Source organism: Phyllobates terribilis, unplaced genomic scaffold (assembly GCF_046119375.1).
Source record: "Phyllobates terribilis strain yellow unplaced genomic scaffold, ASM4611937v1 Scaffold_5__5_contigs__length_657084704, whole genome shotgun sequence".
In the NCBI taxonomy this organism is placed as follows: Eukaryota; Metazoa; Chordata; class Amphibia; order Anura; family Dendrobatidae; genus Phyllobates; species Phyllobates terribilis.
The window spans coordinates 262876865-262902901 of record NW_027362765.1 but is presented as its reverse complement, the minus strand read 5'-3'; the positions used below and the strand labels follow the sequence as shown (position 1 = coordinate 262902901).

At 43.8% G+C, this 26037-nt stretch overlaps 1 protein-coding gene across 2 annotated transcripts in view; it reads right to left on the bottom strand.

Moving 5' to 3' along the window:
• ENPP7 (ectonucleotide pyrophosphatase/phosphodiesterase 7) overlaps positions 1-25731 on the bottom strand; it is a 60561-nt gene extending 34830 nt beyond the window's left edge. The window contains exons 1-2 of one of the 2 annotated variants that reach the window (XM_073684127.1): positions 25420-25731; positions 8214-8359 (exon numbers count right to left, since the gene is read on the bottom strand). In XM_073684127.1, coding sequence (XP_073540228.1) covers positions 8214-8359; positions 25420-25669 — 396 coding nt within the window. In that variant the 5' untranslated portion in view covers positions 25670-25731. The remainder of the gene's footprint in view (positions 1-8213; positions 8360-25419) is intronic. The other variant, XM_073684125.1, reaches the window with a different exon arrangement.
• Positions 25732-26037: the final 306 nt, after the last annotated feature.

Here is a 26037-nt window from a genome sequence, read left to right as displayed (position 1 = left end):
GGGTGTGTGTGCGGGTGTGTGTGCGGGCAGACATAGGCCGATGTGACACTACTACTCCCATCGGCCTATGTCTGTCCCCCGTCCACTCCTGCCAGCAGGATCAGCTCGATGGGAGCAGTAGTTCCCATCAGCCTGATCCTGCTATTTAAATTGCCCTACTGTGTCCCCAATAAATGTTAAATACATGTCATTGGTGGCCAGTGGTTACCTAAAAGAAATTAGTTCATACATTACCTGTCCCCGCCGATCGCCACCTAAAATAAAGTAAAAAATAAAAAACTACACCTATACTCACCAAGACACCTAATTCCCCGAAGCCATCGATCTCCTGTAATAAAATATAAAATAATAAACCACAACCTTATCCTTACCCCTCCGTAGTAGTCCACGAGTGTCCCACGAAGATCTCCAGTTCAGAGCAGCCACATAGAATGTGACCGCTCTGAACCGCTGCCGCCGCTAGAATGACGGGGCCGTAAGGGTTCACCGGAGTTCAGGCAGCGCTGCTCCGGTTAGCTCCTTTACGGCACTGCTGTATCGTGAGAAATTCCCACGGTACAGCACTGCCGTAAAGGAGGTCTCCGGAGCTGCGCTGCCTGAATGCACTCCGGTGACCTCAGTCAGTGGCTCCCGCTGCCGGGAGCGGACGTGTTCCCGGCAGCGTGAGCTTACAGCAGCCATGCACAGCTGTCACCATCTCCAGATGTGACAGCTGTGCATGGGAGATCAGCGCAGGAACGTGGACAGGTAACTATTTTTTTTTTAGTAAACTAAGAATTAAATAAAATGGTGTTTTATTTCAAATAAATTATTTTTTTCTGGGTGTAGTGTGTTTTTTCTTTTTAACACTTTGTAGGTTAGTAATGGGGGTGTCATATAGACGGCCATCATTACTAACCTGGGCTTCATGGCAGCTGGCGCTGACATGAACCCCACCACTATTACCCCCTGCCACCGCACCAGGGCAGCGTGGAAGAGCGAGGCTAAGTGCCAGAATTGGCGCATCCTATGGATGCGCCATTTCTGGGGCGGCTGACGGCTGGTGTTTCTAGCCTGGGAGGGGGCCAATATTCATGGCACCCTTCCTGAGCTATTAATATCAGCCCCCAGCTGTCTGCCTAGCCTTTGCTAGCTATTAAAATAGAGGGGACCCCACGTCATTTTTTTTTGGGGGGTCCCCCATTTTAATAGCTAGTAAAGGCTAGGTATTCAGCTGGGGGCTGATATTAGTAGCCTGGGAAGCTCCGTGGGTTTTACCCCCTTCCCAGGCTTCAAACATCTGCCCCAGCCGTCTGCTTAACCTCCGCTAGAGACTAAAATTATGGGGGATCCCACGCCATTTTTTTTTTAAATAAATCCTTTATTTTAACACTAAATGACATTTGAGGACTTAATAAAGATGCAGTCCCTAAATTATTATTTATTTTTTAATAAATTTTTCCCAAAACTTTTGACGTGGGCTTCGCCATATTTTTGTATGCCAGCCAGGTACAGCATCCAGCTTCTATGAACGCGCCATTTTCCGGGGCGGCCGCGGACTGCAATTTTCAGCGGGGGGGGGGAGGGCAAAAAGCTTGGGCCTCCCTGCGCTGCAGATTCCATCCCCCAGCTGCCTAGTTGTACCTGGCTGGACACAAAAATAGGGAGAAGCTCCACGTTTTTTTTTTTTTAATTATTTCATGAAATTCATGGAATAATTAAGAAAAAAAGGGCTTCCCTATATTGTTGTGTCCGGCTAGGTACAAATAGGCAGCTGGTGGTTGGGGGCAGCCCGTTCCTGCCTGCTGTACCTGGCTGGACACAAATATAGTGTGAAGCCCCACGTCAATTTTTTTTTAATTATTTCAGGAAATTCATGAAATAATTAAAAAAAAATTATGTGGGGCTTCGCCCTATAATTGTGTCCAGCCAGGTACAGCAGGCAGGAACGGGCTGCCCCCAACCACCAGCTGCCTATTTGTACCTAGCCGGACACAACAATATAGGGAAGCCCTTTTTTTCTTAATTATTCCATGAATTTCATGAAATAATTAAAAAAAAAAATGTGTGGCGCTTCGCCCTATTTTTGTGTCCAGCCAGGTACAACTAGGCAGCTGGGGGCTGGAATCTGCAGCGCAGGGAGACCCAAGCTTTCTGGGTCCCACCCGCTGCAAATTGCAGTCCGCAGCCGCCCCGGAAAATGGCGCGTTCATAGAAGCGCCATCTTCTGGCGCTGTACCCAACTCATCCAGGGCCCTGGTGCGGTGGCTCACTTGGTAATAAAGGGGTTAAGGCCAGCTTGGCATTATCAGCTGGCCCTAAGCCCGAAATTCATGGGGTCACGCCAATATTAGACATGACCGCCATGAATTTCTAGTAAAGTATTTAAAAAAAACACAAACACCCAGAAAAAAGTCCTTTAATTGAAATAAAGACACAATTCTTTATTGTTCTAAATTAAACCATACTTACCGCCACACCCATTCCAGCTGAAGCCAACGATCTCCTGCAATAAAAGTAAAATAATAAAGCAACCTCATCCTTACCTTTCCATGGTTCCCAGGACAGCTTCAGCTCTGCTACATCGAGATGACAGGCTGGACCGCAGCAGAACGCTGCCATCCAGCCTGTCATCCCGCGGACACTGAGAAGCGCAGGCATGCTTGCGCTCCTCAGTGTCTTTCTGTGACGTCATCCAGATGAGCCGAGGTCATGTCCAATGAACTCAGCTCACCTCATGCACGTCACTGACAGCGTGGGAAAATTCTCCTGCACTCAGCGCTTCAGCGTGAGAATTCTCCCACGCTGTCAGTGACGTGCATGAGGTGCGCCGAGTTCATGGGACATGACCTCACCTCATGCACGTCACTGACAGCGTGGGAAAATTCTCACGCTGAAGCGCTGAGTGCAGGAGAATTCTCCCACGCTGTCAGTGACGTACATGAGGTGAGCCGAGTTCATTGTCGGCTCATCTGGATGCCGTCACAGCCAGACACTGAGGAGTGGAAGTATGCCTGCGCTTCTCAGTGTCTGCGGGATGACAGGCTGGATGGCAGCGTTCTGCTGCGGTCCAGCCTGTCATCTCGATGTAGCAGAGCTGGAGCCGTCGTGGGAGCCATGGAAAGGTAAGGATGAGGTTGCTTTATTATTTTTCTTTTATTGCAGGAGATCGTTGGCTTCAGCTGGAATGGGCGTGATGGTAAGTATGGTTTAATTTAGAACAATAAAGAATTGTGTGTTTATTTCAATTAAAGGACTTTTTTCTGGGTGTTTGTGTTTTTTTTAAATACTTTACTAGAAATTCATGGTGGTCATGTCTAATATTGGCGTGACCCCATGAATTTCGGGCTTAGGGCCAGCTGATAATGCCAAGCTGGCCTTAACCCCTTTATTACCCAGTGAGCCACCGCATCAGGGCCCTGGATGAGTTGGGTACAGCGCCAGAAGATGGCGCTTCTATGAACGCGCCATTTTCCGGGGCGGCTGCGGACTGCAATTTGCAGCGGGTGGGGCCCAGAAAGCTTGGGCCTCCCTGCGCTGCAGATTCCAGCCCCCAGCTGCCTAGTTGTACATGGCTGGACACAAAAATAGGGCGAAGCTCCACGTTTTTTTTTTTTTAAATTCATGAAATTCATGGAATAATTCAGAAAAAAAGGGCTTCCCTATATTGTTGTGTCCGGCTAGGTACAAATAGGCTGCTGGTGGTTGGGGGCAGCCCGTTCCTGCCTGCTGTACCTGACTGGACACAAATATAGGGCGAAGCCCCACATCAATTTTTTTAAATTATTTCATGAATTTCCTGAAATGATTTAAAAAAAATTGACGTGGGGCTTCGCACTATATTTGTGTCCAGCCAGGTACAGCAGGCAGGAACGGGCTGCCCCCAACCACCAGCTGCCTATTTGTACCTGGTTGGACACAACAATATAGGGAAGCCCTTTTTTTCTTAATTATTTCATGAATTTCATGAAATAATTAAAAAAAAAAAATACGTGAAGCTTCTCCCTATTTTTGTGTCCAGCCAGGTACAACTAGGCAGCTGGGGGATGGAATCTGCAGCGCAGGGAGGCCCAAGCTTTCTGCCCCCCCTTCCCCCGCTGAAAATTGCAGTGCGCAGCCACCCCGGAAAATGGCGCGTTCATAGAAGCTGGATGCTGTACCTGGCTGGCATACAAAAATATGGCGAAGCCCACGTCAAAAGTTTTGGGAAAAATTAATTAAAAAATAAATAATAATTTAGGGACTGCATCTTTATTAACTCCTCAAATGTCATTTAGTGTTAAAATAAAGGACTTATTTTAAAAAAAATTGACGTGGGGCTTCGCCCTATATTTGTGTCCAGCCAGGTACAGCAGGCAGGAACAGGCTGCCCCCAACCACCAGCTGCCTATTTGTACCTGGCCGGACACAACAATATAGGGAAGCCCTTTTTTAAAAAAATTATTTCATGAAATAATTAAAAAAAAATTGACGTGGGGCTTCGCACTATATTTGTGTCCAGCCAGGTACAGCAGGCAGGAATGGGCTGCCCCCAACCACCAGCTGCCTATTTGTACCTGGTTGGACACAACAATATAGGGAAGCCCTTTTTTTCTTAATTATTCCATGAATTTCATGAAATAATTTAAAAAAAAAATGCGTGGGGCTTCGCCCTATTTTTGTGCCCAGCCAGATACAACTAGGCAGCTGGGGGCTGGAATCCGCAGCGCAGGGAGACCCAAGCTTTCTGGGCCACCCCCGCTGCAAATTGCAGTCCGCAGCCGCCCCAGAAAATGGCGCGTTCATAGAAGCGCCATCTTCTGGCGCTGTACCCAACTCATCCAGGGCCCTGATGCGGTGGCTCACTGGGTAATAAAGGGGTTAAGGCCAGCTTGGCATTATCAGCTGGCCCTAAGCCCAAAATTCATGGGGTCACGCCAATATTAGACATGACCACCATGAATTTCTAGTAAAGTATTTAAAAAAACACAACACCCAGAAAAAAGTCCTTTAATTGAAATAAACACACAATTCTTTATTGTTCTAAATTAAACCATACTTACCACCACGCCCATTCCAGCTGAAGCCAACGATCTCCTGCAATAAAAGTAAAATAATAAAGCAACCTCATCCTTACCTTTCCATGGCTCCCACGACAGCTTCAGCTCTGCTACATCGAGATGACAGGCTGGACCGCAGCAGAACGCTGCCATCCATCCTGTCATCCCGCAGACACTGAGAAGCGCAGGCATACTTCCACTCCTCAGTGTCTGGCTGTGACGGCATCCAGATGAGCCGAGGTCATGTCCAATGAACTCCGCTCACTTCATGTACGTCACTGACAGCGTGGGAAAATTCTCCTGCACTCAGCACTTCAGCGTGAGAATTTTCCCACGCTGTCAGTGACGTGCATGAGGTGAGCTGAGTTCATTGGACATGACCTCACCTCATGTATGTCACTGACAGCGTGGGAGAATTCTCACGCTGAAGCGCTGAGTGCAGGAGAATTTTCCCACGCTGTCAGTGACGTGCATGAGGTGAGCTGAGTTCATTGGACATGAACTCGGCTCATCTGGATGACGTCACAGAGAGACACTGAGGAGCGCAAGCATGCCTGCGCTTCTCAGTGTCTGCGGGATGACAGGCTGGATGGCAGCTTTCTGCTGCGGTCCAGCCTGTCATCTCGATGTAGCAGAGCTGGAGCTGTCCTGGGAACCATCGAAAGGTAAGGATGAGGTTGCTTTATTATTTTTCTTTTATTGCAGGAGATCGTTGGCTTCAGCTGGAATGGGCGTGATGGTAAGTATGGTTTAATTTAGAACAATAAAGAATTGTGTCTTTATTTCAATTAAAGGACTTTACTCTGGGTGTTTGTGTTTTCTTTTAACTTTGACTATGGGGTTAGTAATGGGGGTGTCTTATAGACGCCTCTCCATTACTAACCTGGGCTTGATGTCAGCTGGCATTATAAGCTGACATCAACCCCAACCCTATTACCCCCTGCCACCGCACCAGGGCAGCGTGGAAGAGCGAGGCTAAGTGCCAGAATTGGCGCATCCTATGGATGCGCCATTTCTGGGGCGGCTGACGGCTGGTGTTTCTAGCCTGGGAGGGGGCCAATATTCATGGCACACTTCCTGGGCTATTAATATCAGCCCCCAGCTGTCTGCCTAGCCTGTGCTAGCTATTAAATTAGGGGGGACCCCACGTCATTTTTTTGGGGGGGTCCCCCATTTTAATAGCTAGTAAAGGCTAGGTATTCAGCTGGGGGCTGATATTAGTAGCCTGGGAAGCTCCGTGGGTATTACCCCCTTCCCAGGCTTCAAACATTTGCCCCAGCTGTCTGCTTAACCTCCGCTAGAGCCTAAAATTAAGGGGAACCCCACGCCAATTTTTTTTTAAATAAATCCTTTATTTTAACACTAAATGACAAGTACAGTAATCAACACTGTCACTGTACTTCATATATATGTGACTGACATGTTTCTATCTATCTAATCTATGTGTGATTCTCTATTCCTTCTATTCTAAATTGTCGGGTACAGATGCTGAATTGCCGGCCGGCTTTCTTAAAGAGACGGTGCATGAAAACACTATTATTTTTTTAAATAAATCCTTTACACTAAATGACAAGTTCTGTAAGCAACACTGTCACTGTACTTCTTATATATGTGACTGACATGTTTCTATCTATCTAATCTATGTGTGAAGCTCTATTCTGTCTGTTATAAATTGTCGGGTACAGATGCTGAATTGCCGGCCGGCTTTTTTAAAGAGACGGTGCACGAAAACACTATTATTTTTTTTGATAAATCCTTTACACTAAATGACAAGTACAGTAAGCAACACTGTCACTGTACTTCATATATATGTGACTGACATGTTTCTATCTATCTAATCTATGTGTGAAGCTCTATTCTTTCTGTTGTAAATTGTCGGGTACCGGTGAATGCCGCTGATGAATTGCCGGCTTTTCATGTCATTCTACATTATTCTTAGTTGTTTTACTTCATGCAGAATTAACCTACAAGGAAAGAAAGGGTTTATTTTCATTCCGATATTTGTGTCCCATTGACTTGCATTGGTTTCCGGTATCGGAATCGGCGATATCCGATACTTTTTGGGTATCGGCCCGATCCAATCCGATACGATATTTCCTGATATCGGAAGGTATCGCTCAACACTACTCGGCACTCAAAATGTCCTTTATATGTGAAAATTTATTTTAGCATGATAAACACACAGCAATATAACAACAAAACGTTTCGGTCATAATGACCTTCTTCAGTTGGCTGTAGAAGATAAAAAACAATGTAAGGTTTTGTCGGGAAATATGATTCATTATAAACAATAATGATAAGGACAAAACATAGCTTACAAAGATAATAGTAGTAATCACGAAATACAATTGGTAGTTGGAAAAAAACATAGTGCCTAAAGGGCATATTAGATAAATGAATAAAGCAATTTGATGATAAAAAAAGGGGGAAGGAAGGGAGAAACATATGGAAAAGAAGGAGTGGGGGAGGGGGGAGTTTAAAAGGGGAAAGAGATTTTTGTAGAAAGTGTGTGAGACCACGAGAATAAATTGCTTTATTCATTTATCTAATATGCCCTTTAGGCACTATGTTTTTTTCCAACTACCAATTGTATTTCGTGATTACTACTATTATCTTTGTAAGCTATGTTTTGTCCTTATCATTATTGTTTATAATGAATCATATTTCCCGACAAAACCTTACATTGTTTTTTATCTTCTACAGCCAACTGAAGAAGGTCATTATGACCGAAACGTTTTGTTGTTATATTGCTGTGTGTTTATCATGCTAAAATAAATTTTCACATACAAAGGACATTTTGAGTGCCGAGGTTTCTTGAACTGTGTCCTAAAGGGTTCGGCCCCTGCTCGAGCACCTACAAAGGGAGTGCAGTGAGATTTATTTTCACATTCTGTGCTGATAGGCTCCCTTAAAAGCCCTTCCCAACATTCACTGATCATTTACGGTGTATGTCGGGTTCGCAAATACAACAATTTTGCATGCTCCTCTGACAATTTCCTCTAAGGTTATGCTGCCTGAAACTTAGACAGCAATAGCGATCTGCCCCAACGTGCAAAAGGTATATTATGGATAGTATACATTGTACATTGTATCAATTTATCCATCCATCCGCCTATTCCTATTGAAAATTTAGTTTTGAAGTAGTTTACACTTCTGCAAATAACAACACGTTTACTAGAATTAAGACATATCTACCTGTCTCTGGGCTGTAATCCAAATAGGAAGTGATCCATTATCCCACCAGGAAGAGATGCCTTGCGTAGCGAGGTAATTTTCCTTGTGCCAATTGGAGATATTAAAGAACATGTTGTGTATAACGCCATGGTTCTCAATGTATTTTCCTATAGTAAACAATATATAAAGACAAATATTGTCACTTTAACTCTATTTCTCTTTCATTTGTAGTTTTGCTTCCCTTCTTTGAAGTGTTATCACAACTTTTACATTTATTGTACTTTAAATCTATAAATCTTTCATTATATAGGAATATAATATTGGTACTGTTAAGCCAATTGGATTCTGGCACTTGGGAAGTGCATTGAGCTGTAGGTTGGATTGATGCTAAAGGGAAAAACAAAAACAAAACTCTTTAAATCTTCTTCCTTAGTGAGTGTGAACGGAAGTAAGTGTGTGACTTGTGATTCAGTGACTTTGGATTCAGGGAGTTTGGAAGGGATGCTGTCTGTATTTTATTAATTCTTTCCATTTCGTTTTACTTAACATTTCTGTCTAGTGCAATCCCCATTAGGAAATGAGCTCCATTATTGACAATGCTATCCAGTGTACATCTTGCCACATGTATGCAATCCTTGAATAGCCGGTCGTGGGTGCATACTGCTGTGCGAGATGTGTGCACGTTGTGCGTTTGGAAGCCCAGGTACTGGATCTAAATGAGCAGCTGGCAACACTGAGATCCATAGACAATATGGAAAGGAATCTGCTGCTCACTGAGCAGCTGCTCACTGGGGTAGATGTGTGGGATGGTGGTAGTATGGAGCTGGAGGACAGTGAGGCAGCTAGCTGGGTGACAGAAGGGTGGGTAGAGGGAAGAGTGCCAGGGAGGCTAGTCCTGATCTGGCACACCCCAATAAGTTTTCAAAGTTGGCAGATGAGGGGTGTGTCAGTACAGGGGTAGCACTGCTGCAGCAAGGCATGTCCTCTGAAAGCCGGAGGAGTGTCAGCTCCAGTAAGGGGGGTAATAGGAGAGCAGGGCAGGCCAGGCAGGTGCTGGTAGTGAGGGACTCAATTATTAGGGGAACAGGTAGGGCAATCTGTCACAAAGACAGGGATCGTTGAACAGTGTGCTGCCTACCTGGCGCTCGAGTCTGGCACATCGCTGATCGGGTTAACAGATTACTGGGAGGGGCTGGTGGGGACCTAGCGGTCATGGTGCACATTGGCACAAATTACAAAGTTAGAGGTAGGTGGAAGGTTTAAAGATGATTTCAGGGAAATAGGCTGCAAGCTTAAAGCAAGGACCTCCAAGGTGGTATTCTCTGAAATACTGTCTGTACCATGTGCCACGACAGAGAGGCAACGGGAGATTAGGGAGATAAATAAGTGGCTCAGGAAATGGTGCAGGAAGGAGGGGTTTGGGTTCCTGGAGAACTGGGCCGACTTCTCTGTTGGCTACAGGTTCTATGCTAGGGACGTTACCTTAAGGTGCCAACATCCGCTGTGAAGCAGGGACTCACAGGATCAGAGATGGGTTTTTCCTAGTCCAAACAGGGACCTGTTAAGTTCAGGTAATTGTCTTCCTGGTTTGTATGTTACCCATGTGAATGTGCTTTGGTAGTCATTACATTAGCTACAGTGCCATAGGTTGTAAACTTCTTGCTTATGCTGTTCACCTTATACAAAGGAACATCAAGATCTCTGGAGATGGACTTGTAACCTTGAGATTGTTGATATTGTTCAACAATTTTAATTCTCAAGCCCTCAGACAGTTCCCTTCTCCTGTTTCCATTCTCCATGTAGCACACACAGACACACAATACAAAGATTCAGTCAACTTCTCCCTTTTTTATCTGGTTTCAGGTGTGAATTTCATATAGCTCACACCTGTTTCTCACCACAGGTGAATTTGAACAAGCATCACATACTTGAAACAAAATTGTTTACCCACAATTTTGGAAAGGTGCCAACAATTTTGTGTGCCCAATTTTTTGGGCTTTGTGTGAAATTATGTCTAATTTGCCTTTTTTTCTCAGTTTTTTCTCTTTTTGTGTTGTTCCAATTGTAATGCTGCAGCTTGCTGCATTACTAACATGTCCAGGGGGTGTGTTCTGGCTGACCACGTACCTCCCCTTCAGGTGACTGATCACATGACTGTGACATCACCACAGGTCCTGTGCGCACAGAAGGATATATAAATCCTGGTGGTTTTGAAACAGGGGAGGAGAGGCAAGAGGCCTGATCCCTGTATCTGGGACTCCATTAGCCTTGGAAGGCAAGAGGCCTGATCCCTGTGTCTGGGACACTATTAGCCCTGGAAGGCACGTGGCCTGGAGACCACATCTGGTGAGCCTTAAACCACAGCTTTGGCAGAACAGAGCTGATAGAAGCAGCCAAGACCCGGCAAAGGTAAAAGTGGTGTGTTATATGGACATTGATGTTGTTACCTTGCTGAAGTCTGTATCTGAAGCCAAGTGGGCATAGCTGCCACTGAAAAGGCTCTAGGATATTATGTGTGTAACATGCCTGCGAGCCACTGAGATGGACGATGTTATAAGTGGTTTATGTTGTGTAATAAACTGCTGGACTTCATATTACCGGAAAACGTTGCATGTGTGCTTTAATTGACCCGGTGAAGTGAGTGCCCCTCAACATGATGTATAGCGCTACCTTACAGTTGGTTAGAGAATGCGGGCAACTGCAGCCTGGTTGCAAGGGGTAATGGCACAGGACGCCGAACGTGGATGCAAGCATCTGCTCGGTGGGGCCGCTAAAGATTAAAGCATCTGCCTGTAACTCGGCGGGGTTCCGAAAATTGTCATCGCACTCAAACCTGGTTTGCTGTGGCTCGGCGGGGCCACGAAGATTAAAGCATCTGGCTGTAACTCGGTGGGGTTACGAAAATTGTCGTCGCACTCAAACCTGGTTTGCTGTGGCTTGGTCGGGCCACGAAAATTTTCCAGGGAGAACTGGTAGGCTACCTACACACATTACCCATCGGGGCTGCTCCAGGATATTGGGAAGGAAAGCTTTAGCAGAGGCTAAATGAAGATCAGGTGGAAGAGTTGGATGCATTTCTGCAGATTCGTTACAAGCAGGATGATCTACTGAGACAAAAGGATCAGAAACCGACAGCCCTGAAAGGGGTGCTGAAAGAGGAGGTGGCCAATCATGACCAAGAGCTAGAACCTGTCAGGCAGCAGTATCAGAATGACGTGCAGCAACTAAGGAAAAACATGGAGAACGTGTCCCAGGACCAGCTTAGCCTGGAGTCTGAATGGCAGGAAATAAACCAGGTTGTGAGGAACTTACAGCGAGAACTGGAGGAAAGCAGTGAGGAAATCAACAAATGGAAGGAAATGTTCCAGAAAAATAAAGAGGACCTCCGCAAAACCAAAGAGGAGGTTTTTCAGTTGAAGCTTGAGAAAGTGGAGTATGATGAACACATGTGGGAGCTGCAGCAATTCGAAGACCAAGTAAAGTCTCTAATGCAGGAGAAGGAGTGGCTGGAGGACTCTGTACCAGCGAGACCGGGAGCTATCCGTCCTGAAAGGGGCATTAAAAGATGAAGTGTCTGGTCATGACCGTGAGGCAGAAAAGATGCATGAAAAATTCAATAGGGAGCTGCAACAAACCAAGAGAGATTATGAGGATCTCCTCAAGGTTAAGAAAAAACTAGAGGATGATAAGGCGGATGCAGAGCACATGCGCCAAGGGATTGAGACCACTCTACAGGACACCCGTGATGAGAATGATGATCTCCGCAGAAAGATCCTAGGATTGGAAGCTCAGGTGAAGGAGCTGCAGTCGTTCTGTGATGATCTGCAGAGGGCAGAGACGTGCCTTAAGGATAGAATCGGCAGGATGAAGGCTGAGCGGAAAAAGTTGGAGGAGTCTATCAGAGAAGCCACAGACCAGGGTCAGGAGTTTGCCACTGGAGAAGGGAGGTATGAAGTAAATACCACCTCGAATAATGCGAGCTTGGATGATTCGGTGGATGTAAGAGCCGAGATCAAGGAGCTCAAGGAGATGCTACAAGCCCATTTGAAGCAAGAGAAGCTTGAGAGACGGGTTGTCGAGAGCCGAGAGGACGCATTGGAGGCAGAGAGGTCTGAGAGAACTCTACTGATAAAGGAGCAGTTGAAGCAAGAAGAGCTTCAGATATGGTCTGCTGAGAGGTGAGTAGCTGAGCTAGAGGAAAAAGTTTTCGAGCTCAAAGGTCGCCTGGCAAAGTACCAATCAGTGAACGAGGCCGCCTTGAAGAAGGAAAAGGGCAAACAAGGTGCACTTAATCCTTTATACCATGTGAAGGTGGACCTGAGGAGAATTCTTGAGTTCATAGCTGTGAGTCAGCTCAGGGGAAGCATACAGGGTGATGAAGCTGAAAGTCAGTTGTCCCTGAATCTTGAGCCAGCTGATCATTTGGAGACCACTGGTGAGACAGAAACACCTCGGTACAAGTGCCTCATAGATGTACCCGAAGATTTGAGAGAAGAATGCACCAGCAAGTCCGGGCATGAAGAGTTTAAGAAGGCCGTGGGAGCCTGTAAAGTGTACTCGACCTCAGAAGCTAAACAGCTGGTGGTCCTGTCCACAACCGAAGTCACAATGAAGAGGGTGGCTATCCTAAGTGACATGCACTGGGGATGTGTTCGCACGAAGCGGTTTGTCCAGTTGAAGGCGGAACAAACCATTAGACAACTGGAGCTTATGAGAAAAGCTCAAAGTCTGCGGGAAGAAGTCATCTGGGTGCCTCATGCTCTGGTAAGAAAGCTCATTGGGAGAAATGGCCGAACCATGCAAATGATGGTAAAGAAGCCTGGTGTGATAAAAATAAGCAGTCCACGTGATCATCAGGACTGGATACCGGATGAAGACGGCATGGTGTCATTCTCTGCGGTAGGCACGGAAGAAAATCTTGCATATATACGAATGCTGATGGAGTACCGAGTGACCTACCTGCGAGAGGTAGAACAGTTGAATCTCGCCAAACTGCGACTAGAAAGACAGCGACGCCTGAACAGCAGAAGATGGCAGCCGTCTATATATTGTGAGACCAGACAGAGAAAGGGCCCCGTAAATAATAGAACAGCTACAGCAGAAGTTAGAGACCTTTCAGGATGTCCTGAGGGTAGTGGGCGTGGGTTTAGAGGTAGTGAGACCTCCAGTAACTCAGGTCCGAGAGGCCCACGCAAACGTCCCAATACAGTACGAGACAGTACGGAGTCGGACCGGTCCTTAGATACAAGCGCAAGTGAGTCACACTGCTGTATTGACCGCTGGGAGCGGGGTAGGTCTGACAGGGTTACGACTAGGAAATGTGACTTGACGAAGTTGGAGACAATGACGGATGGTAGGTTCCTAAGGAATGGGCTAATGTTGATGACTAATGTTCCAGGGGCTGAGCAGCGCAAATGTCAAGTACATGGTCTCTGTGTGAACTGTGGGTTATAATGTGATTGTGTATATTATGTGTTCAACCCCACAAGTTTGAACAGAGGGGGGGATATGTAATGCAGCGGCTTGCTGCATTACTAAAATGTCCAGTGGGTGTGTTCTGGCTGACCACGTACCTACCCTTCAGGTGACTGATCACATGACTGTGACATCATCACAGGTCCTGTGCGCACAGAAGGATATATAAATCCTGGTGGTTTTGAAACCGAGGGGGGAGAGGCAAGAGGCCTGATCCCTGTGTCTGGGACACCATTAGCCTTGGAAGGCAAGAGGCCTGATCCCTGTGTCTGGGACACTATTAGCCCTGGAAGGCACGTGGCTGGAGACCACGTCTGGTGAGCCTTAAACCACAGCTTTGGCAGAACAGAGCTGATAGAAGCAGCTAAGACCCAGCAAAGGTAAAAGCGGTACGTTATATGGACATTGATGTTGTTACCTTACTGAAGTCTGTATCTGAAGCCAAGCGGGCATAGCTGCCACTGAAAAGGCTCTAGGATATTACGTGTGTAACATGCCTGCGAGCCACTGAGATGGACGATGTTATAAGCGGCTTATGATGTGTAATAAACTGCCGAACATAACATTTTTTGATTGCTTTCTATTCCGATTTTTGGGAGGCAAAATAAACAAAATCCAGCATTTCAGGAATAGTTTTTTTTATGCCGTTCACTGTGCAGTAAAATTGATAATACTGCTTTATTCTTTGAATCAATATGATTACAGTGATACCAGGTTGATATATATTTTTTTTATGTCTTGCTACTTTTACACAATAAAAACTATTTTATAGAAAAAATAATTGTTTTTGCATAGTTATATTCTGAGAGATTTTTTATATTTACAATGACGGAACTGTATGACAGCTTGTTTTTTGCGGAACAAGATGATGTTTTCAGCGATTTCATTTTTTTACCATTTATTTTACTCACTTATATAGCACCATTAATTCCACAGCGCTTTACAGACATTATGGGCACTGTCCCCATTGGGGCTCACAATCTAAATTCCCTATCAGTATGTCTTTGGAGTGTGGGAGGAAACCGGAGAACCCAGAGGAAACCCACACAAACACGGGGAGAACATACAAACTCCTTGCAGATGTTGTCTTTGGTGGGATTTGAACCCAGGACCCCAGCGTTGTTCGGTGGTATGATGAAAAGCATTTTTTTTTTCCCACGTTTTTAATTTTTTTTTTTTACGGTGTTTACTGAATGGGTTAACTAGTGTGACAGTGTTATAGGTCTGGTCGTTCCAAACACTGCAATACCAAATATTATATACTTTTTTTGTTTATTTATTTACTTTGCTTGCCCTCGGTGGCTTACCCGGAGGTCGTCATAACGACCTTGGGTTGCCATGGCAAGGATCAAGCCCTCGCGATGAAGTCGTGGGGGTGCCGATTGGAAGGCAGAGGGAGCTCAGATCTTCTCCCAGCCTTCTATATTCCAAGATCGTGGCATTTATGGGGTTAAAATGCTCAAAGCGTTGCGGGCACCACTCCTGGCACTGACAGCTGGGTCTCAGATTTAACTTAATCTGAGCTCCCGGCGTATGGGTACGTGAAAGGTTGTGAAGAGGTTAACACATCACTAAGTTAATTAAACTGTACTAATCTTAACTGACATGCTCATGTGAGGATACCTAGACATTTTGGTTTAAACTTGGGAAAATCACAAAGATAAATGTGTTTCACATCCTGCTGTACTTGCTTTTTTTCACTAAAATGCTGCAAAAACTGATGGCAACGTTTTTTGCTGAGTTTTTGCTGCTTTTTTGCACTTATTCATTGCTTTCTAAGGGTGAAAAAACGCTGCAAAAATGCTGAAAAAAGAGACATGCTGCAGTTTTCAAAAACAGCAGCAGTTTTCCAATTTAGTCAGGAAAAAAAAACAAGCATGTGTATGAGATTTCTGAAATCTCATAGCTTTTGCTGGTACTATAAAAAGCAGCTTTTAATTTGCATAAAAATTGTAGCAAGAAAATGCAGCAAAAACGCAAAATATGAATATAGCATAAGTCATTTTTGGACGACACATTCCCTTTACTATAGGTATAAGGACAGTTTTATTTTATTATCTTCCTCCACAGATAAATTCTTCTATATAGTATATAATACAACCCATTATACGTATATACTGTATATTCCAAAGAAATAGTGCTTAAAAATTAGTAATTAGTGACTTACAGTGCACTGTTCCTGAAGACTTCAGCAACTGGAGCCATATATCATGGCATCTTTTGAATCATTGTTAGCAACAATTTTATTTGTGAACCTTTCACTTCACTTTAATGACACGCCTGATAACTGTGGCAGTTAGGGGGCCTTATTCCTCAGCGCCACTTTTTAACCCCTTTACCCCCAAAGGTGGTTTGCACGTTAATGACCGGGCCAATTTTTACAATTCTGACCACTGTCACTTTATGAGGTAATTACTCTGGAACGCTTCAACGGATCCCACTGATTCTGAGACTGTTTTTTCGTGACATATTGTACTTCATGATTGTGGTAAAATTTCTTTGATATGACTTGCATTTATTAGTGAAAAAATCGGAAATTTGGCGAAAATTTTGAAAATTTTGCAATTTTCAAACTTTGAATTTTCATGCCCTTAAATCAGAGAGATTTTTCAAACAACATAGTTAATAAATAACATTTCCCACATGTCTACTTTACATCAGTGCAATTTTGTAACCCAAATTTTTTTTTGTTAGGAAGTTATAAGGGTTAAAAGTTGACCAGCGATTTCCCATTTTTCCAACAAAATTTACAAAACCATTTTTTTAGGGACCACATCACATTTGAAGTGACTTTGAGGGGCCTTTATGTCAAAAAATACCCAAAAGTGACAACATTCTAAAAACTGCACCCCTCAAGGTGCTCAAAACTGCACTCAAGAAGTTTATTAACCCTTCAATTTTTGGAATGTGAAAGAAAAAAATTAACATTTTTTTTTCACAAAAATGTTATTTTAAACCCAATTTTTTTTATTTTCGCAATGGTAACAGGAAAAATGGACCCCAAAATTTGTTGTGCACAATCGGGGTAGCTGAGACTCTGGAGAACACGATCAGGGCCAGTGTTTACGGAGATCACGTTAAAGAGGGAAGTCCCAGTTAAAAATAATTTCTCTCTCCTCTTACATGATCTAATATGTCAGAGAGAGAGAAATAGTGTGCCCAGGCACTCCGCGATCCCCTGCCCTCCTCCTCCTGTTCCCAAATTAAAATGGCGAGTGGAGGCGCTGTGCACCTGCCGAGTCCTGCCGGCCGGCACCCGACAACGTCAGGAACTAATTTAATTGGTTCCTGATATTTGATCAATGTGATAAATCCTATCACATTGATCAAAATCCCCAAATATGTATAAAGCAGGTCAGGCTCTACCTCTCTTTTTCCATTGTAATTGTTCTGGGAGAGAAGAGAGATACACTACACTCAAGTGCTGTCCTGTCAGTGAAGAAAAAAAATCTAATTTATATATCAATTCCAATAAATCCTTCCCCAATCTCCTAATCACCCCCTTGATTATCCTCCTAGTCAGATTATTTATTTATTTTTTATTTTAGAATTTTTATTTCTTTTACTTTTTACCATTAGGGTTAGGACTTGGGTTAGGGTTAGGACTGGGATTAGGGTTAGAGTTAGGGTTAAGACTAGGGTTAGGGTTTTTTCAAAAGTTACCAAAAAAATGAAAAAAAAAAAATACAAAATAAAAAGCAGAAAAAATGACTAGTGTTAGATTAGGTTTAGGTCTAGTAGTGTTAGATTAGGTTTAGTTTTTTTTACTTAGGCAGGCATAAAATAAAATAATAAAATAACGTTTACCAGGGAGCAAGCGTACACCATGCTTTGCTCCGCACTTTTTGGACTGATACAGAATCTGCTTCTGAAGCTGAACAGTTTTCAGTCAGTGATGACTCCTCTTCTTCCACGGAATCCCACAGCCTGATGGTAGCGGAGTCAATCATCACTGCTGAAACGTCAGAGGCAGGGCCAAGTTTTGCAGTCCCCTCTTCACTGTGGTATTTTTTCCAAATGTTTGTTATACCACAAGTCCTATAGTTAATTTCCCACCAAACAAATTTATATGCCCGTCAATACATTTCCCAAAAACCCACAGCCTTTCATTCCCTTTCATGGATCCCTACAAATGTCTCTGAAATGAAAAAAAAAATAGGTATTATTTAGGCGTTACCCTGAACATGGCTTAAGTAAAATAAACACTTTCCGCTCCTACAAGGCAACAATCTGCCCACAGCACCTCTGTATTTCCAGCTGTCTTGACCCGAGCCCATTATGAAGCCCTAATGAAATTCCTTAATTTTATTCATAATTCCTAGCCCCCCCAAGAAATGGCCCCAACTATGATTGCCTTAAAAATTGAGACCCTAATTTCCCTCCTAAAAGATCAATTTTTAAATTCCTATACCCTGGAGCAAAATGTTGCAGTTGACGAGTCCTTGATGGGTTTCAAGGGCTGTCTGTCAGTCCGCCAATTCATCCCCTCCAAGCGCGCCAAATACGGAGATAAACTATACAAAATGTGCGAGAACACAACAGGGTACACGTGCACCTTTCTAATATATGAAGGTAAGGACCGCCAAGTAAACCAACCAAACTGCCCCCCAGACAATTGGCATTCTGGGTAAAATTGTCTGGGACCTAATGACTCCATTTTTACATCAAGGGTACCACGTGTTACATCGGTATCCCCTTATATAAATCCCTCCACGCTGCAAATACAGAGGCCTGTCGGAGAATAAAAAAAAACAAGTAAGTTTTGCATCGCAGTTGGTGTCCTGACGTTTGGAGAAGAGGCAGTCATTCTCACTTACAAGTGATCAACTTCTTGCAGTGAAGTGAAATGACAGGAAAGACGTCAACATGCTGACCAAGCTGCATGTGGACACAACTGTGACGGTCAGAGACAGGGGCGCCACTAGGGACAAACAAAAACCATTCTGCATCACAGATTATAATAAATTTATGGGTGGCATTGACCTGTCAGACCAGGTGCTTCAACCATATCTGATGAAGAGGAAGACCAGGGCATAGTATAAAAAGGTAGCAATCTGCTGCATCCAGATTGCTAGCTATAACAGTTTTGTTCTGTACAAAAAGTCACAAGGAGCACTCACTTTTTTCCAGTTCCAGGAGAAAATTGTTGAGCGTCTCATATTTGACTCAACGGCACAGGAGACAGTCTTCAAATCAAAACATGTGGTCACTTGTGGGGGTTCTCTGCTGGTTTGGTGCCTTAGGGTCAGTGCAAATGCAACAGGGTGCCCACAATCTATTCCAGCCAAATTTCCAAAAATCAAATATTGCTCCTTCTGTTCTGAGCCCTGCTGTTTGTCCAAACAGAACTTTTTGACACATCTGGGGTATCTCTGCGCTCATAAGAAAGTGGGTAAAAAACTATGGGGTCCACTTTTTATTATCTCTTGCAAAAGTGAGAAATTTGGCGCTAAAGCAACATTTTTGTTAAAAAAGGGAACATTTTCAATATGAAGACCTAATGTTATCAAATTCTGTATAGTACCTGTGAGTTCAAAATACCAGGATCAGACTTCATTGAATAGCGGTAATGCGGTAAATATGAGGTCCGGGGAGGATGTCTGGAGTGAGGAGGGGGCTGCCTGCAGGACACTGCTCCCCTCCTGATGAGTGCACACAGGATTCCATACCGTCAGGTCAGCAGTCGCTCTGCTGGGGCTCAGTGTGACCTATTGCAGGGGTCTGACCTTTGCTGCGGATCAGGTCACTCCGGGTTATCAGCTCCAGCATCACCAGATCTGCAGGAAAATTCAGAGTCCTGTAATAAATCCCACTGAGCCCCAGCAGAGCGACCACAGACATCGCATACAGGATCCTGCACTGACTGATCAACCCTGAACCTACAGGACATCACATACTATACTGCTCCATATATAATATGTGAGGTCCTGTAGGCAGGTCCAGGTGTGATCAGTACAGTGTATATCCCTGTACATAATATATCACATCCAGTATACAGATTACTGTATGGTATACTGTGGTACAGATGTCAGATGGGATATAACAATGTGTATAGTATATAACATCTGATGTCTGTATCACAGTATATCGTACTAGCTATTGAACTCGCTCTACACCCGGGTGGCGAGCTTTTTTATTGGTATATGATCCCCCATCCTGGCCCCCTATCCTGGTATATGCTTCCCCACCCTGGTCCCCCATCTTGGTATCTGCTCCCCAATCCTGGTATATACTCCTCCATCCTTGTATATGCTTCTCCATCCTGGTATATGCTCCCCAATCCTGGCCCCCCATCCTGGTATCTGCTCCCCAATCTTGGTATATACTCCTCCATCCTGGTATATGCTCCTCCATCCTGGTATATGCTCCCCCATCCTGGCCCCCTATCCTGGTATATGCTCCCCCACCCTGGTCACCCCATCCTGGTATATGCTCCCCAATCCTGGTATATACTCCTCCATCCTGGTATATGCTCCCCAATCCTGGTCTCCTACCCTGGTATATGCTCCCCCATCCTGGTCTCCTATCCTGGTATATGCCCCCCATCCTGGTATGTGCTCCCCCATCCGGGTCCCCCATTCTAGTACATGCTTCCCCATCCTGGTATATTCTCCCCCATCCTGGTCCATGCCCCCCTATCCTGCTCCCCCATCCTGGTATATGCTCCCCCATCCTGGTATATGCTCCCCCATCCTGGTTCCCTATCCTGGTATATGCTTCCCCCCCATCCGGGTCCCCTATCCTGGTCTATGCTCCCCCCCTCATCCTGGTCCATGCTCCCCAATCCTGGTATATGCTCCCCAGTCCTGGTCCCTCATCCTGATATGTGCTCCCCCATCCATAAATAAAAAAAAAATCACTCCTTCTTGCCTTTCCACCACTCCACTATAGCGCATCACATGCATTATTTTACTAAAATGGCACCGGAATCGGCGCCCACGCTTATCGCGATAACCGGTTTCATTTTAATGAATACAATTGTGCAGAATGTATTCAACAAAATGGTGCCAGAGTACGCGCATGCGTATACCACGCTGTCCATTTTGTTGAAGACACTGTGCATATTTGTCTTCACTAAAATAGCGCTGAAAATCGCGCTATGTGCAGGCGCTGATCTTGGTGCCACACTCCTTCCCTGGCCTCTCCACAGATGACAGGACCGAACAGGTATGTGTTTATGGTTCCAGAGATCGCGGTATGAATTCAGTGCCTTCGCATACCACGATCTCCGGCGCCACACTCCTCATCCTTGTCTGGGATGTGGATGTGTCTTTCTGTCTGCGGCCTAACTGCGCAGGTATTGTGCTTGCGCAGTCTATAGAGGCTTCGGACAGAAGGACACATCCCTGATTATACTATAGATAGCAGTCATGTATTGTCATATAGACTGTACAAGGCCATACCTAGGGGAATGAGGGGGGGGGGGGCATGTGACCTGGGTACAGGCGTCAGGGGGGTGCCTTCGGGCCACCAAATGCGGTGGTCAGAGGTGTCTCCCAGGCAGCTGCATTTTGCATTCGACCATTCTCTGAGCTGGCTGTGGAACCGACAGTTGATCAGAGAAGGGGGCTCATAGTACAGTACGGGCTCATACTGTATACAGGGGGCTATGTGGGGGCTCATACTGTATATAGGGAGCTATCTGGGGGCTCATACTGTATCTAGGGAGCTATGTGGGGGCTCATACTGTATCTAGGAGGCTATGTGGGAGCTCATACTGTATCTAGGAGGCTATGTGGGGGCTCATACTGTATCTAGGGGGATGTCAGTATACTTAATTCTGCTCAATATTAAGTCATACAATTAATAGATTTTTTTTTTATTATTTTGTTAATATTATTAATATTGAGCACAATTAATTTCAGCCTCTTGGTTTGGCCTTCACAACAGTCACAGTCTCTCATGTGGCCCCTTGGGAAAATTAATCTCCCACCCTGCTCTATTATGTATAGCGATATGTTATGTATAGGGCTGTACATAATGGAAAAAAATTTCCATCATTTTCCATCTACAGATGTGACCAAAGCATCTGTGTGTTACTCACATGACCTATCACATGATCTATCAAAGGGGATCATGTGACATGTCACGTGATAAATCTGGTACCTGGGGGGGGCCCGCGACTTCTAAACTGCCCAGGGCCCTGACTACTCTTAATCCACCCCTGGATAACGCTCAAATCAACGGGAGAGCCCCCTTGGAACCCAGAGGTGTGACGCCATACTCTCACTGGTTGCTTGCCGATATCCACGTAGCGAGTAGTCTGGATCATGTGCACGCGATTCCGGACAAAATACTGACAGCGTGACGGCACAGTGAGATATCGCGTGATCTCCCGGGTGTCGTCCCTATGTGGTGATCCCTGACAGAGCGCCATTTGACTTTTTGAATGTAAAATTTGCTGTCATAATTAGCTGACGCCATGTCGTATTTGGAGAGCGGCTGATGTGCCTAAACAGTGGAAACCCCCGACAAGTGACACAATTATGGAAACCAGACCCCTCAGGGAACTTGTGTAGATGTGTAGTTAGCACCTTGAATAGAAGTTTATAATGTTGAGCCATGAAAATAAAAAAAATCTAATTTTTCGCACACAAATGTTTTTTAACCCCATATTTTGCATTTTCACTAGGGTAACAGGAGAAATTGCACCATGCAATTTGTTATGCAATTTCTCCTAAGTACACTGATACCCCATATGTGGGAGAAAACTACTGTTTGGGCGCACGGCACGGCTCAGAAGGGAAGCAACAAGATTTGACTTTTTGAATGTAAAATTTGCTGACATAATTAGCGGACGCCAAGTCGCATTTGGAGAGCCACTGGTTTGCCTAAACAGTGAAACCCCCCACAAGTAACACCATTCTGGAAACTAGACCCCTCGGGAAACTTATCTAGATGGGTGATGACCACCTTGAACCTCCAGGTGCTTCACAGAAGCTTATTAAGTTGAGCCGTGAAAATAAAGAAATCACATTTTTCTACAAAAATGTTTTTGTTAACCCCATATTTTACATTTTCACTAGGGTAACAGGAAAAATTGCACCACAATATTTGTTGTGCAATTTCTCCTAAGTATGCAGATACCCCATCTGTGGGAGAAAACTACTGTTTGGGCGCACGGCACGGCTCAGAAGGGAAGCAACAAGATTTGACTTTTTGAATGTAAAATTTGCTGATATAATTAGCGGACGCCATGTCGCGTTTGGAGAGCCGCTGATGAGCCTAAACAGTGCAAACCCCCCACAAGTGACACCATTTTGGAAACTAGACCCCTCAGGGAACTTGTCTAGATGTGTGGTGAGCACCTTGAACTCCCAGGTGCTTCATAGAAGTTTATAATGTTGAGCCGTGAAAATAAAGAAATTACATTTTTCCACAAAAATTTTTTTTTTAGCCCCAAATTTTGCGTTGCCACTAGGGCAACAGGAGAAATTGCACCATGTAATTTGTTGTACAATTTCCCCTGGGCACGCAGATACCCAATATGTGGAGGAAAGCTACTGTTTGGGCGCACGGCAGGGCTTGGAAGTGAAACAGCACCATTTGACTTTTTGAATGTGGAAATAAAAAAAATCACATTTTTCAGCAAGAATATTTTTTAGCCCCAAATTTTGCATTTTCACAAGGGTAACAAGTGAAAATGGACCCCAAAATTTGTTGTGCAATTTCTCCTGAGTACGCAGATACCCCATATGTGGTCGAAAACTACTTTTGAGGCATAGTGCAAAGCTCAAAAGGGAAGAAGCGCCATATTGGAGTTCAGATCTTGCTGGACTGGTTTAAGGGTGCCATGTTACATTGGTAGAGCCCCTGAGGTGCCAGATCAGGCAAACCCCCATAAGTGTCATAAGTAACACCATTTTACAGACTACACCTCTCAATGAATTCATCTAGGGGATCATATTGATACCACAGGTGTGTCACAGCATTTTATACCATTGGTAGTGAAGAAAAAATAATTACATTTTTACAACCAAAATTTAGTTTTAGCCCCAGATTTTACATTTTCACACTGGGAAATGGGTAAAAATGGCAACAAAATTTGTCCAGGCGCTGACAAGCCACCTTCCTGAAGTACCCCATGGCTATCTTGGGACTGGGAGTCACCATGGAGACCATCAGAACTACTTGATCACATCGCGTTGTGCTGATGGAAGCAGAGTGGGAACTCCCTCTGTGGTGCCCTGCAATGTCTCTGTCACTATTGACAGCAACATCACAGGGATTAAACGCCCACGATCAGTGCTAGCACCGATCATGGGTGGTGCTGTGGGGTGTCAGCTCTCACATAGAGCTGACACCTGCATGTGATCAGCGTGAGGCCACGCGTTCACTGTGCTGTACATATAATGCTTTTTGAGGAAACACAGCTCCCGCAGAGCAGTATATGTACGGCGCATGTCGAGAAGGGGTTAAGGATATAAAGACTGAAAGTTTGAAAATTGCGATTTTCTTCAAAATTTTCACCAAAATTACAATATTTTTCCAAACATAAAACATATCGACCTAAATTTACAAGTCTTACATTTTGAAAACCAACTTGGGTTTTTAAGAAGCAGTAACATTGAGTGTATAATCTATTTGTATATCTGTAGTACCAAGTACAATTAAAGGTTGTAAATTACTAAACTCCAGAACAAAATTTAATTGTAAAAAAGACATGTTTTCTACAAGGGACTTATTTTAGAATATATGGTGGCCAAATGGTGGTTTGAAATAAAAATCCCTCCATTATTTTACTACCAAGATGAAACACTTGCCTGGTAAATTCTTCCCATAACTATTTACCTTTATTACAGGATTATTTCAATAGCTTTCAAACCCGATACAGAACCAGATGTCACAGCATGGTCAAATTTATTGGTGTGTGATCCATATCAGCTGCGAAAGGAACAAGTTCTTATGGGTTCCCACTGGTACAGACACTGAATGCACTCTAATTTTCCCACAAAATTAAAATTCTTCTAGCAGATACTAGGAAACTTTTCTTTTACATATGTTTTTGATTTTTTAAAACATATTTTTTACGCTTATGCAACAAGAGCATTTATCTCATCGGTTTAAAGACAGGACAGTCAATTCTGAGGTCTTATTCACACATGTCAGTATTTTGCATCAGTATTTGCAAGTCAAAATTAGGTATTGTGACTACAAAGAAAATATACAGATTCCAACATTGGCTTTGGAAGATTCTGACTGAGAACTAATCAGAGTGCTCCCTTCTCACATTCACTAGTGGATAGTTACTGTCAGTATGTAATTCCTGACTACACACTTGTGGCCCACAATCACATAAAGTAACTAACATATATGCCTTTCTTTACTTTTCCTCTTTAATCAACCTTCCCTAAGATGTGTGGCATGAGTTGACCAGCTTTGAAAAAAAACATGATTTTGTCATACTGTATTATGAGATGTCTTGCTATGTTTGTCTATGAGTGGCTACCTGATGGTTGTGATGTGAACTGTGAAAAGTTTTTCTGCTATGTCGCAAAATAGTATTGTATTAGATGGAATCCATGATAGTGGTATTGTTATGTTCATTTGTACTAAAACGTTTTAATTTTCCAAATGAATATCATTCAAAATATTTTTAGCCTACTAAGTATGTTTCTCAGAATTGTTTTCAGAAAACTGGAAATATATATTTTATTTGGAAAAGGTAAAATAAAGAAAAATGTTACATTTGGGGTAAGATGTAATAGTAATGTTATTTTTAGTCTATGTGATCTTATTTTTATTAACTCACCAGTTAGCAGAGTGAAATGACAAGGACTTGTAATAGTTAAAAATGCCGGAGTCATGTATTTGGCTTTTACTCCATCATTGTTCATGATATCCATATTGGGGGTATCAACATCTTGGTCATAGTCCCAACGGAATCCATCAAAAGAAATCAGCAAAAGTTTATGGGAGGCCTTCTTTCTTGGTTGTAAGGGGATTGATGAGCCCAGTGCAAGAAAAGTTAGGATCACTGCACAGAAAGTCAGCATCTTCATGAAAGCTGAGAAAGACTAATCAATGTGACAAGTTACAACAATCTTCATACATTTATAATGTTGGGAGAACAAAGTTTGACAGGATATCTTATCTAAGAAATCTTTACAATGACCAGGGATCAATAACAAGTTAACATCTACAGTTCACAGGTTCCCCTTATCAAATTACTACTAACAAAGAACATTACAGAAGAAAGTTGTAGATATGATTTTACACTTTTATATGGTTAGAATTAAAATAATAATTATATAATCCCTTTCTGTATTAAAGTCATAGGTTGGAATGATAAAAAAATGATTATTGCTTCAAGGGCTTGACTGTTCTACATTTGTTTTTGGTGTTACTGTAGTAATAAGGATATGATTTT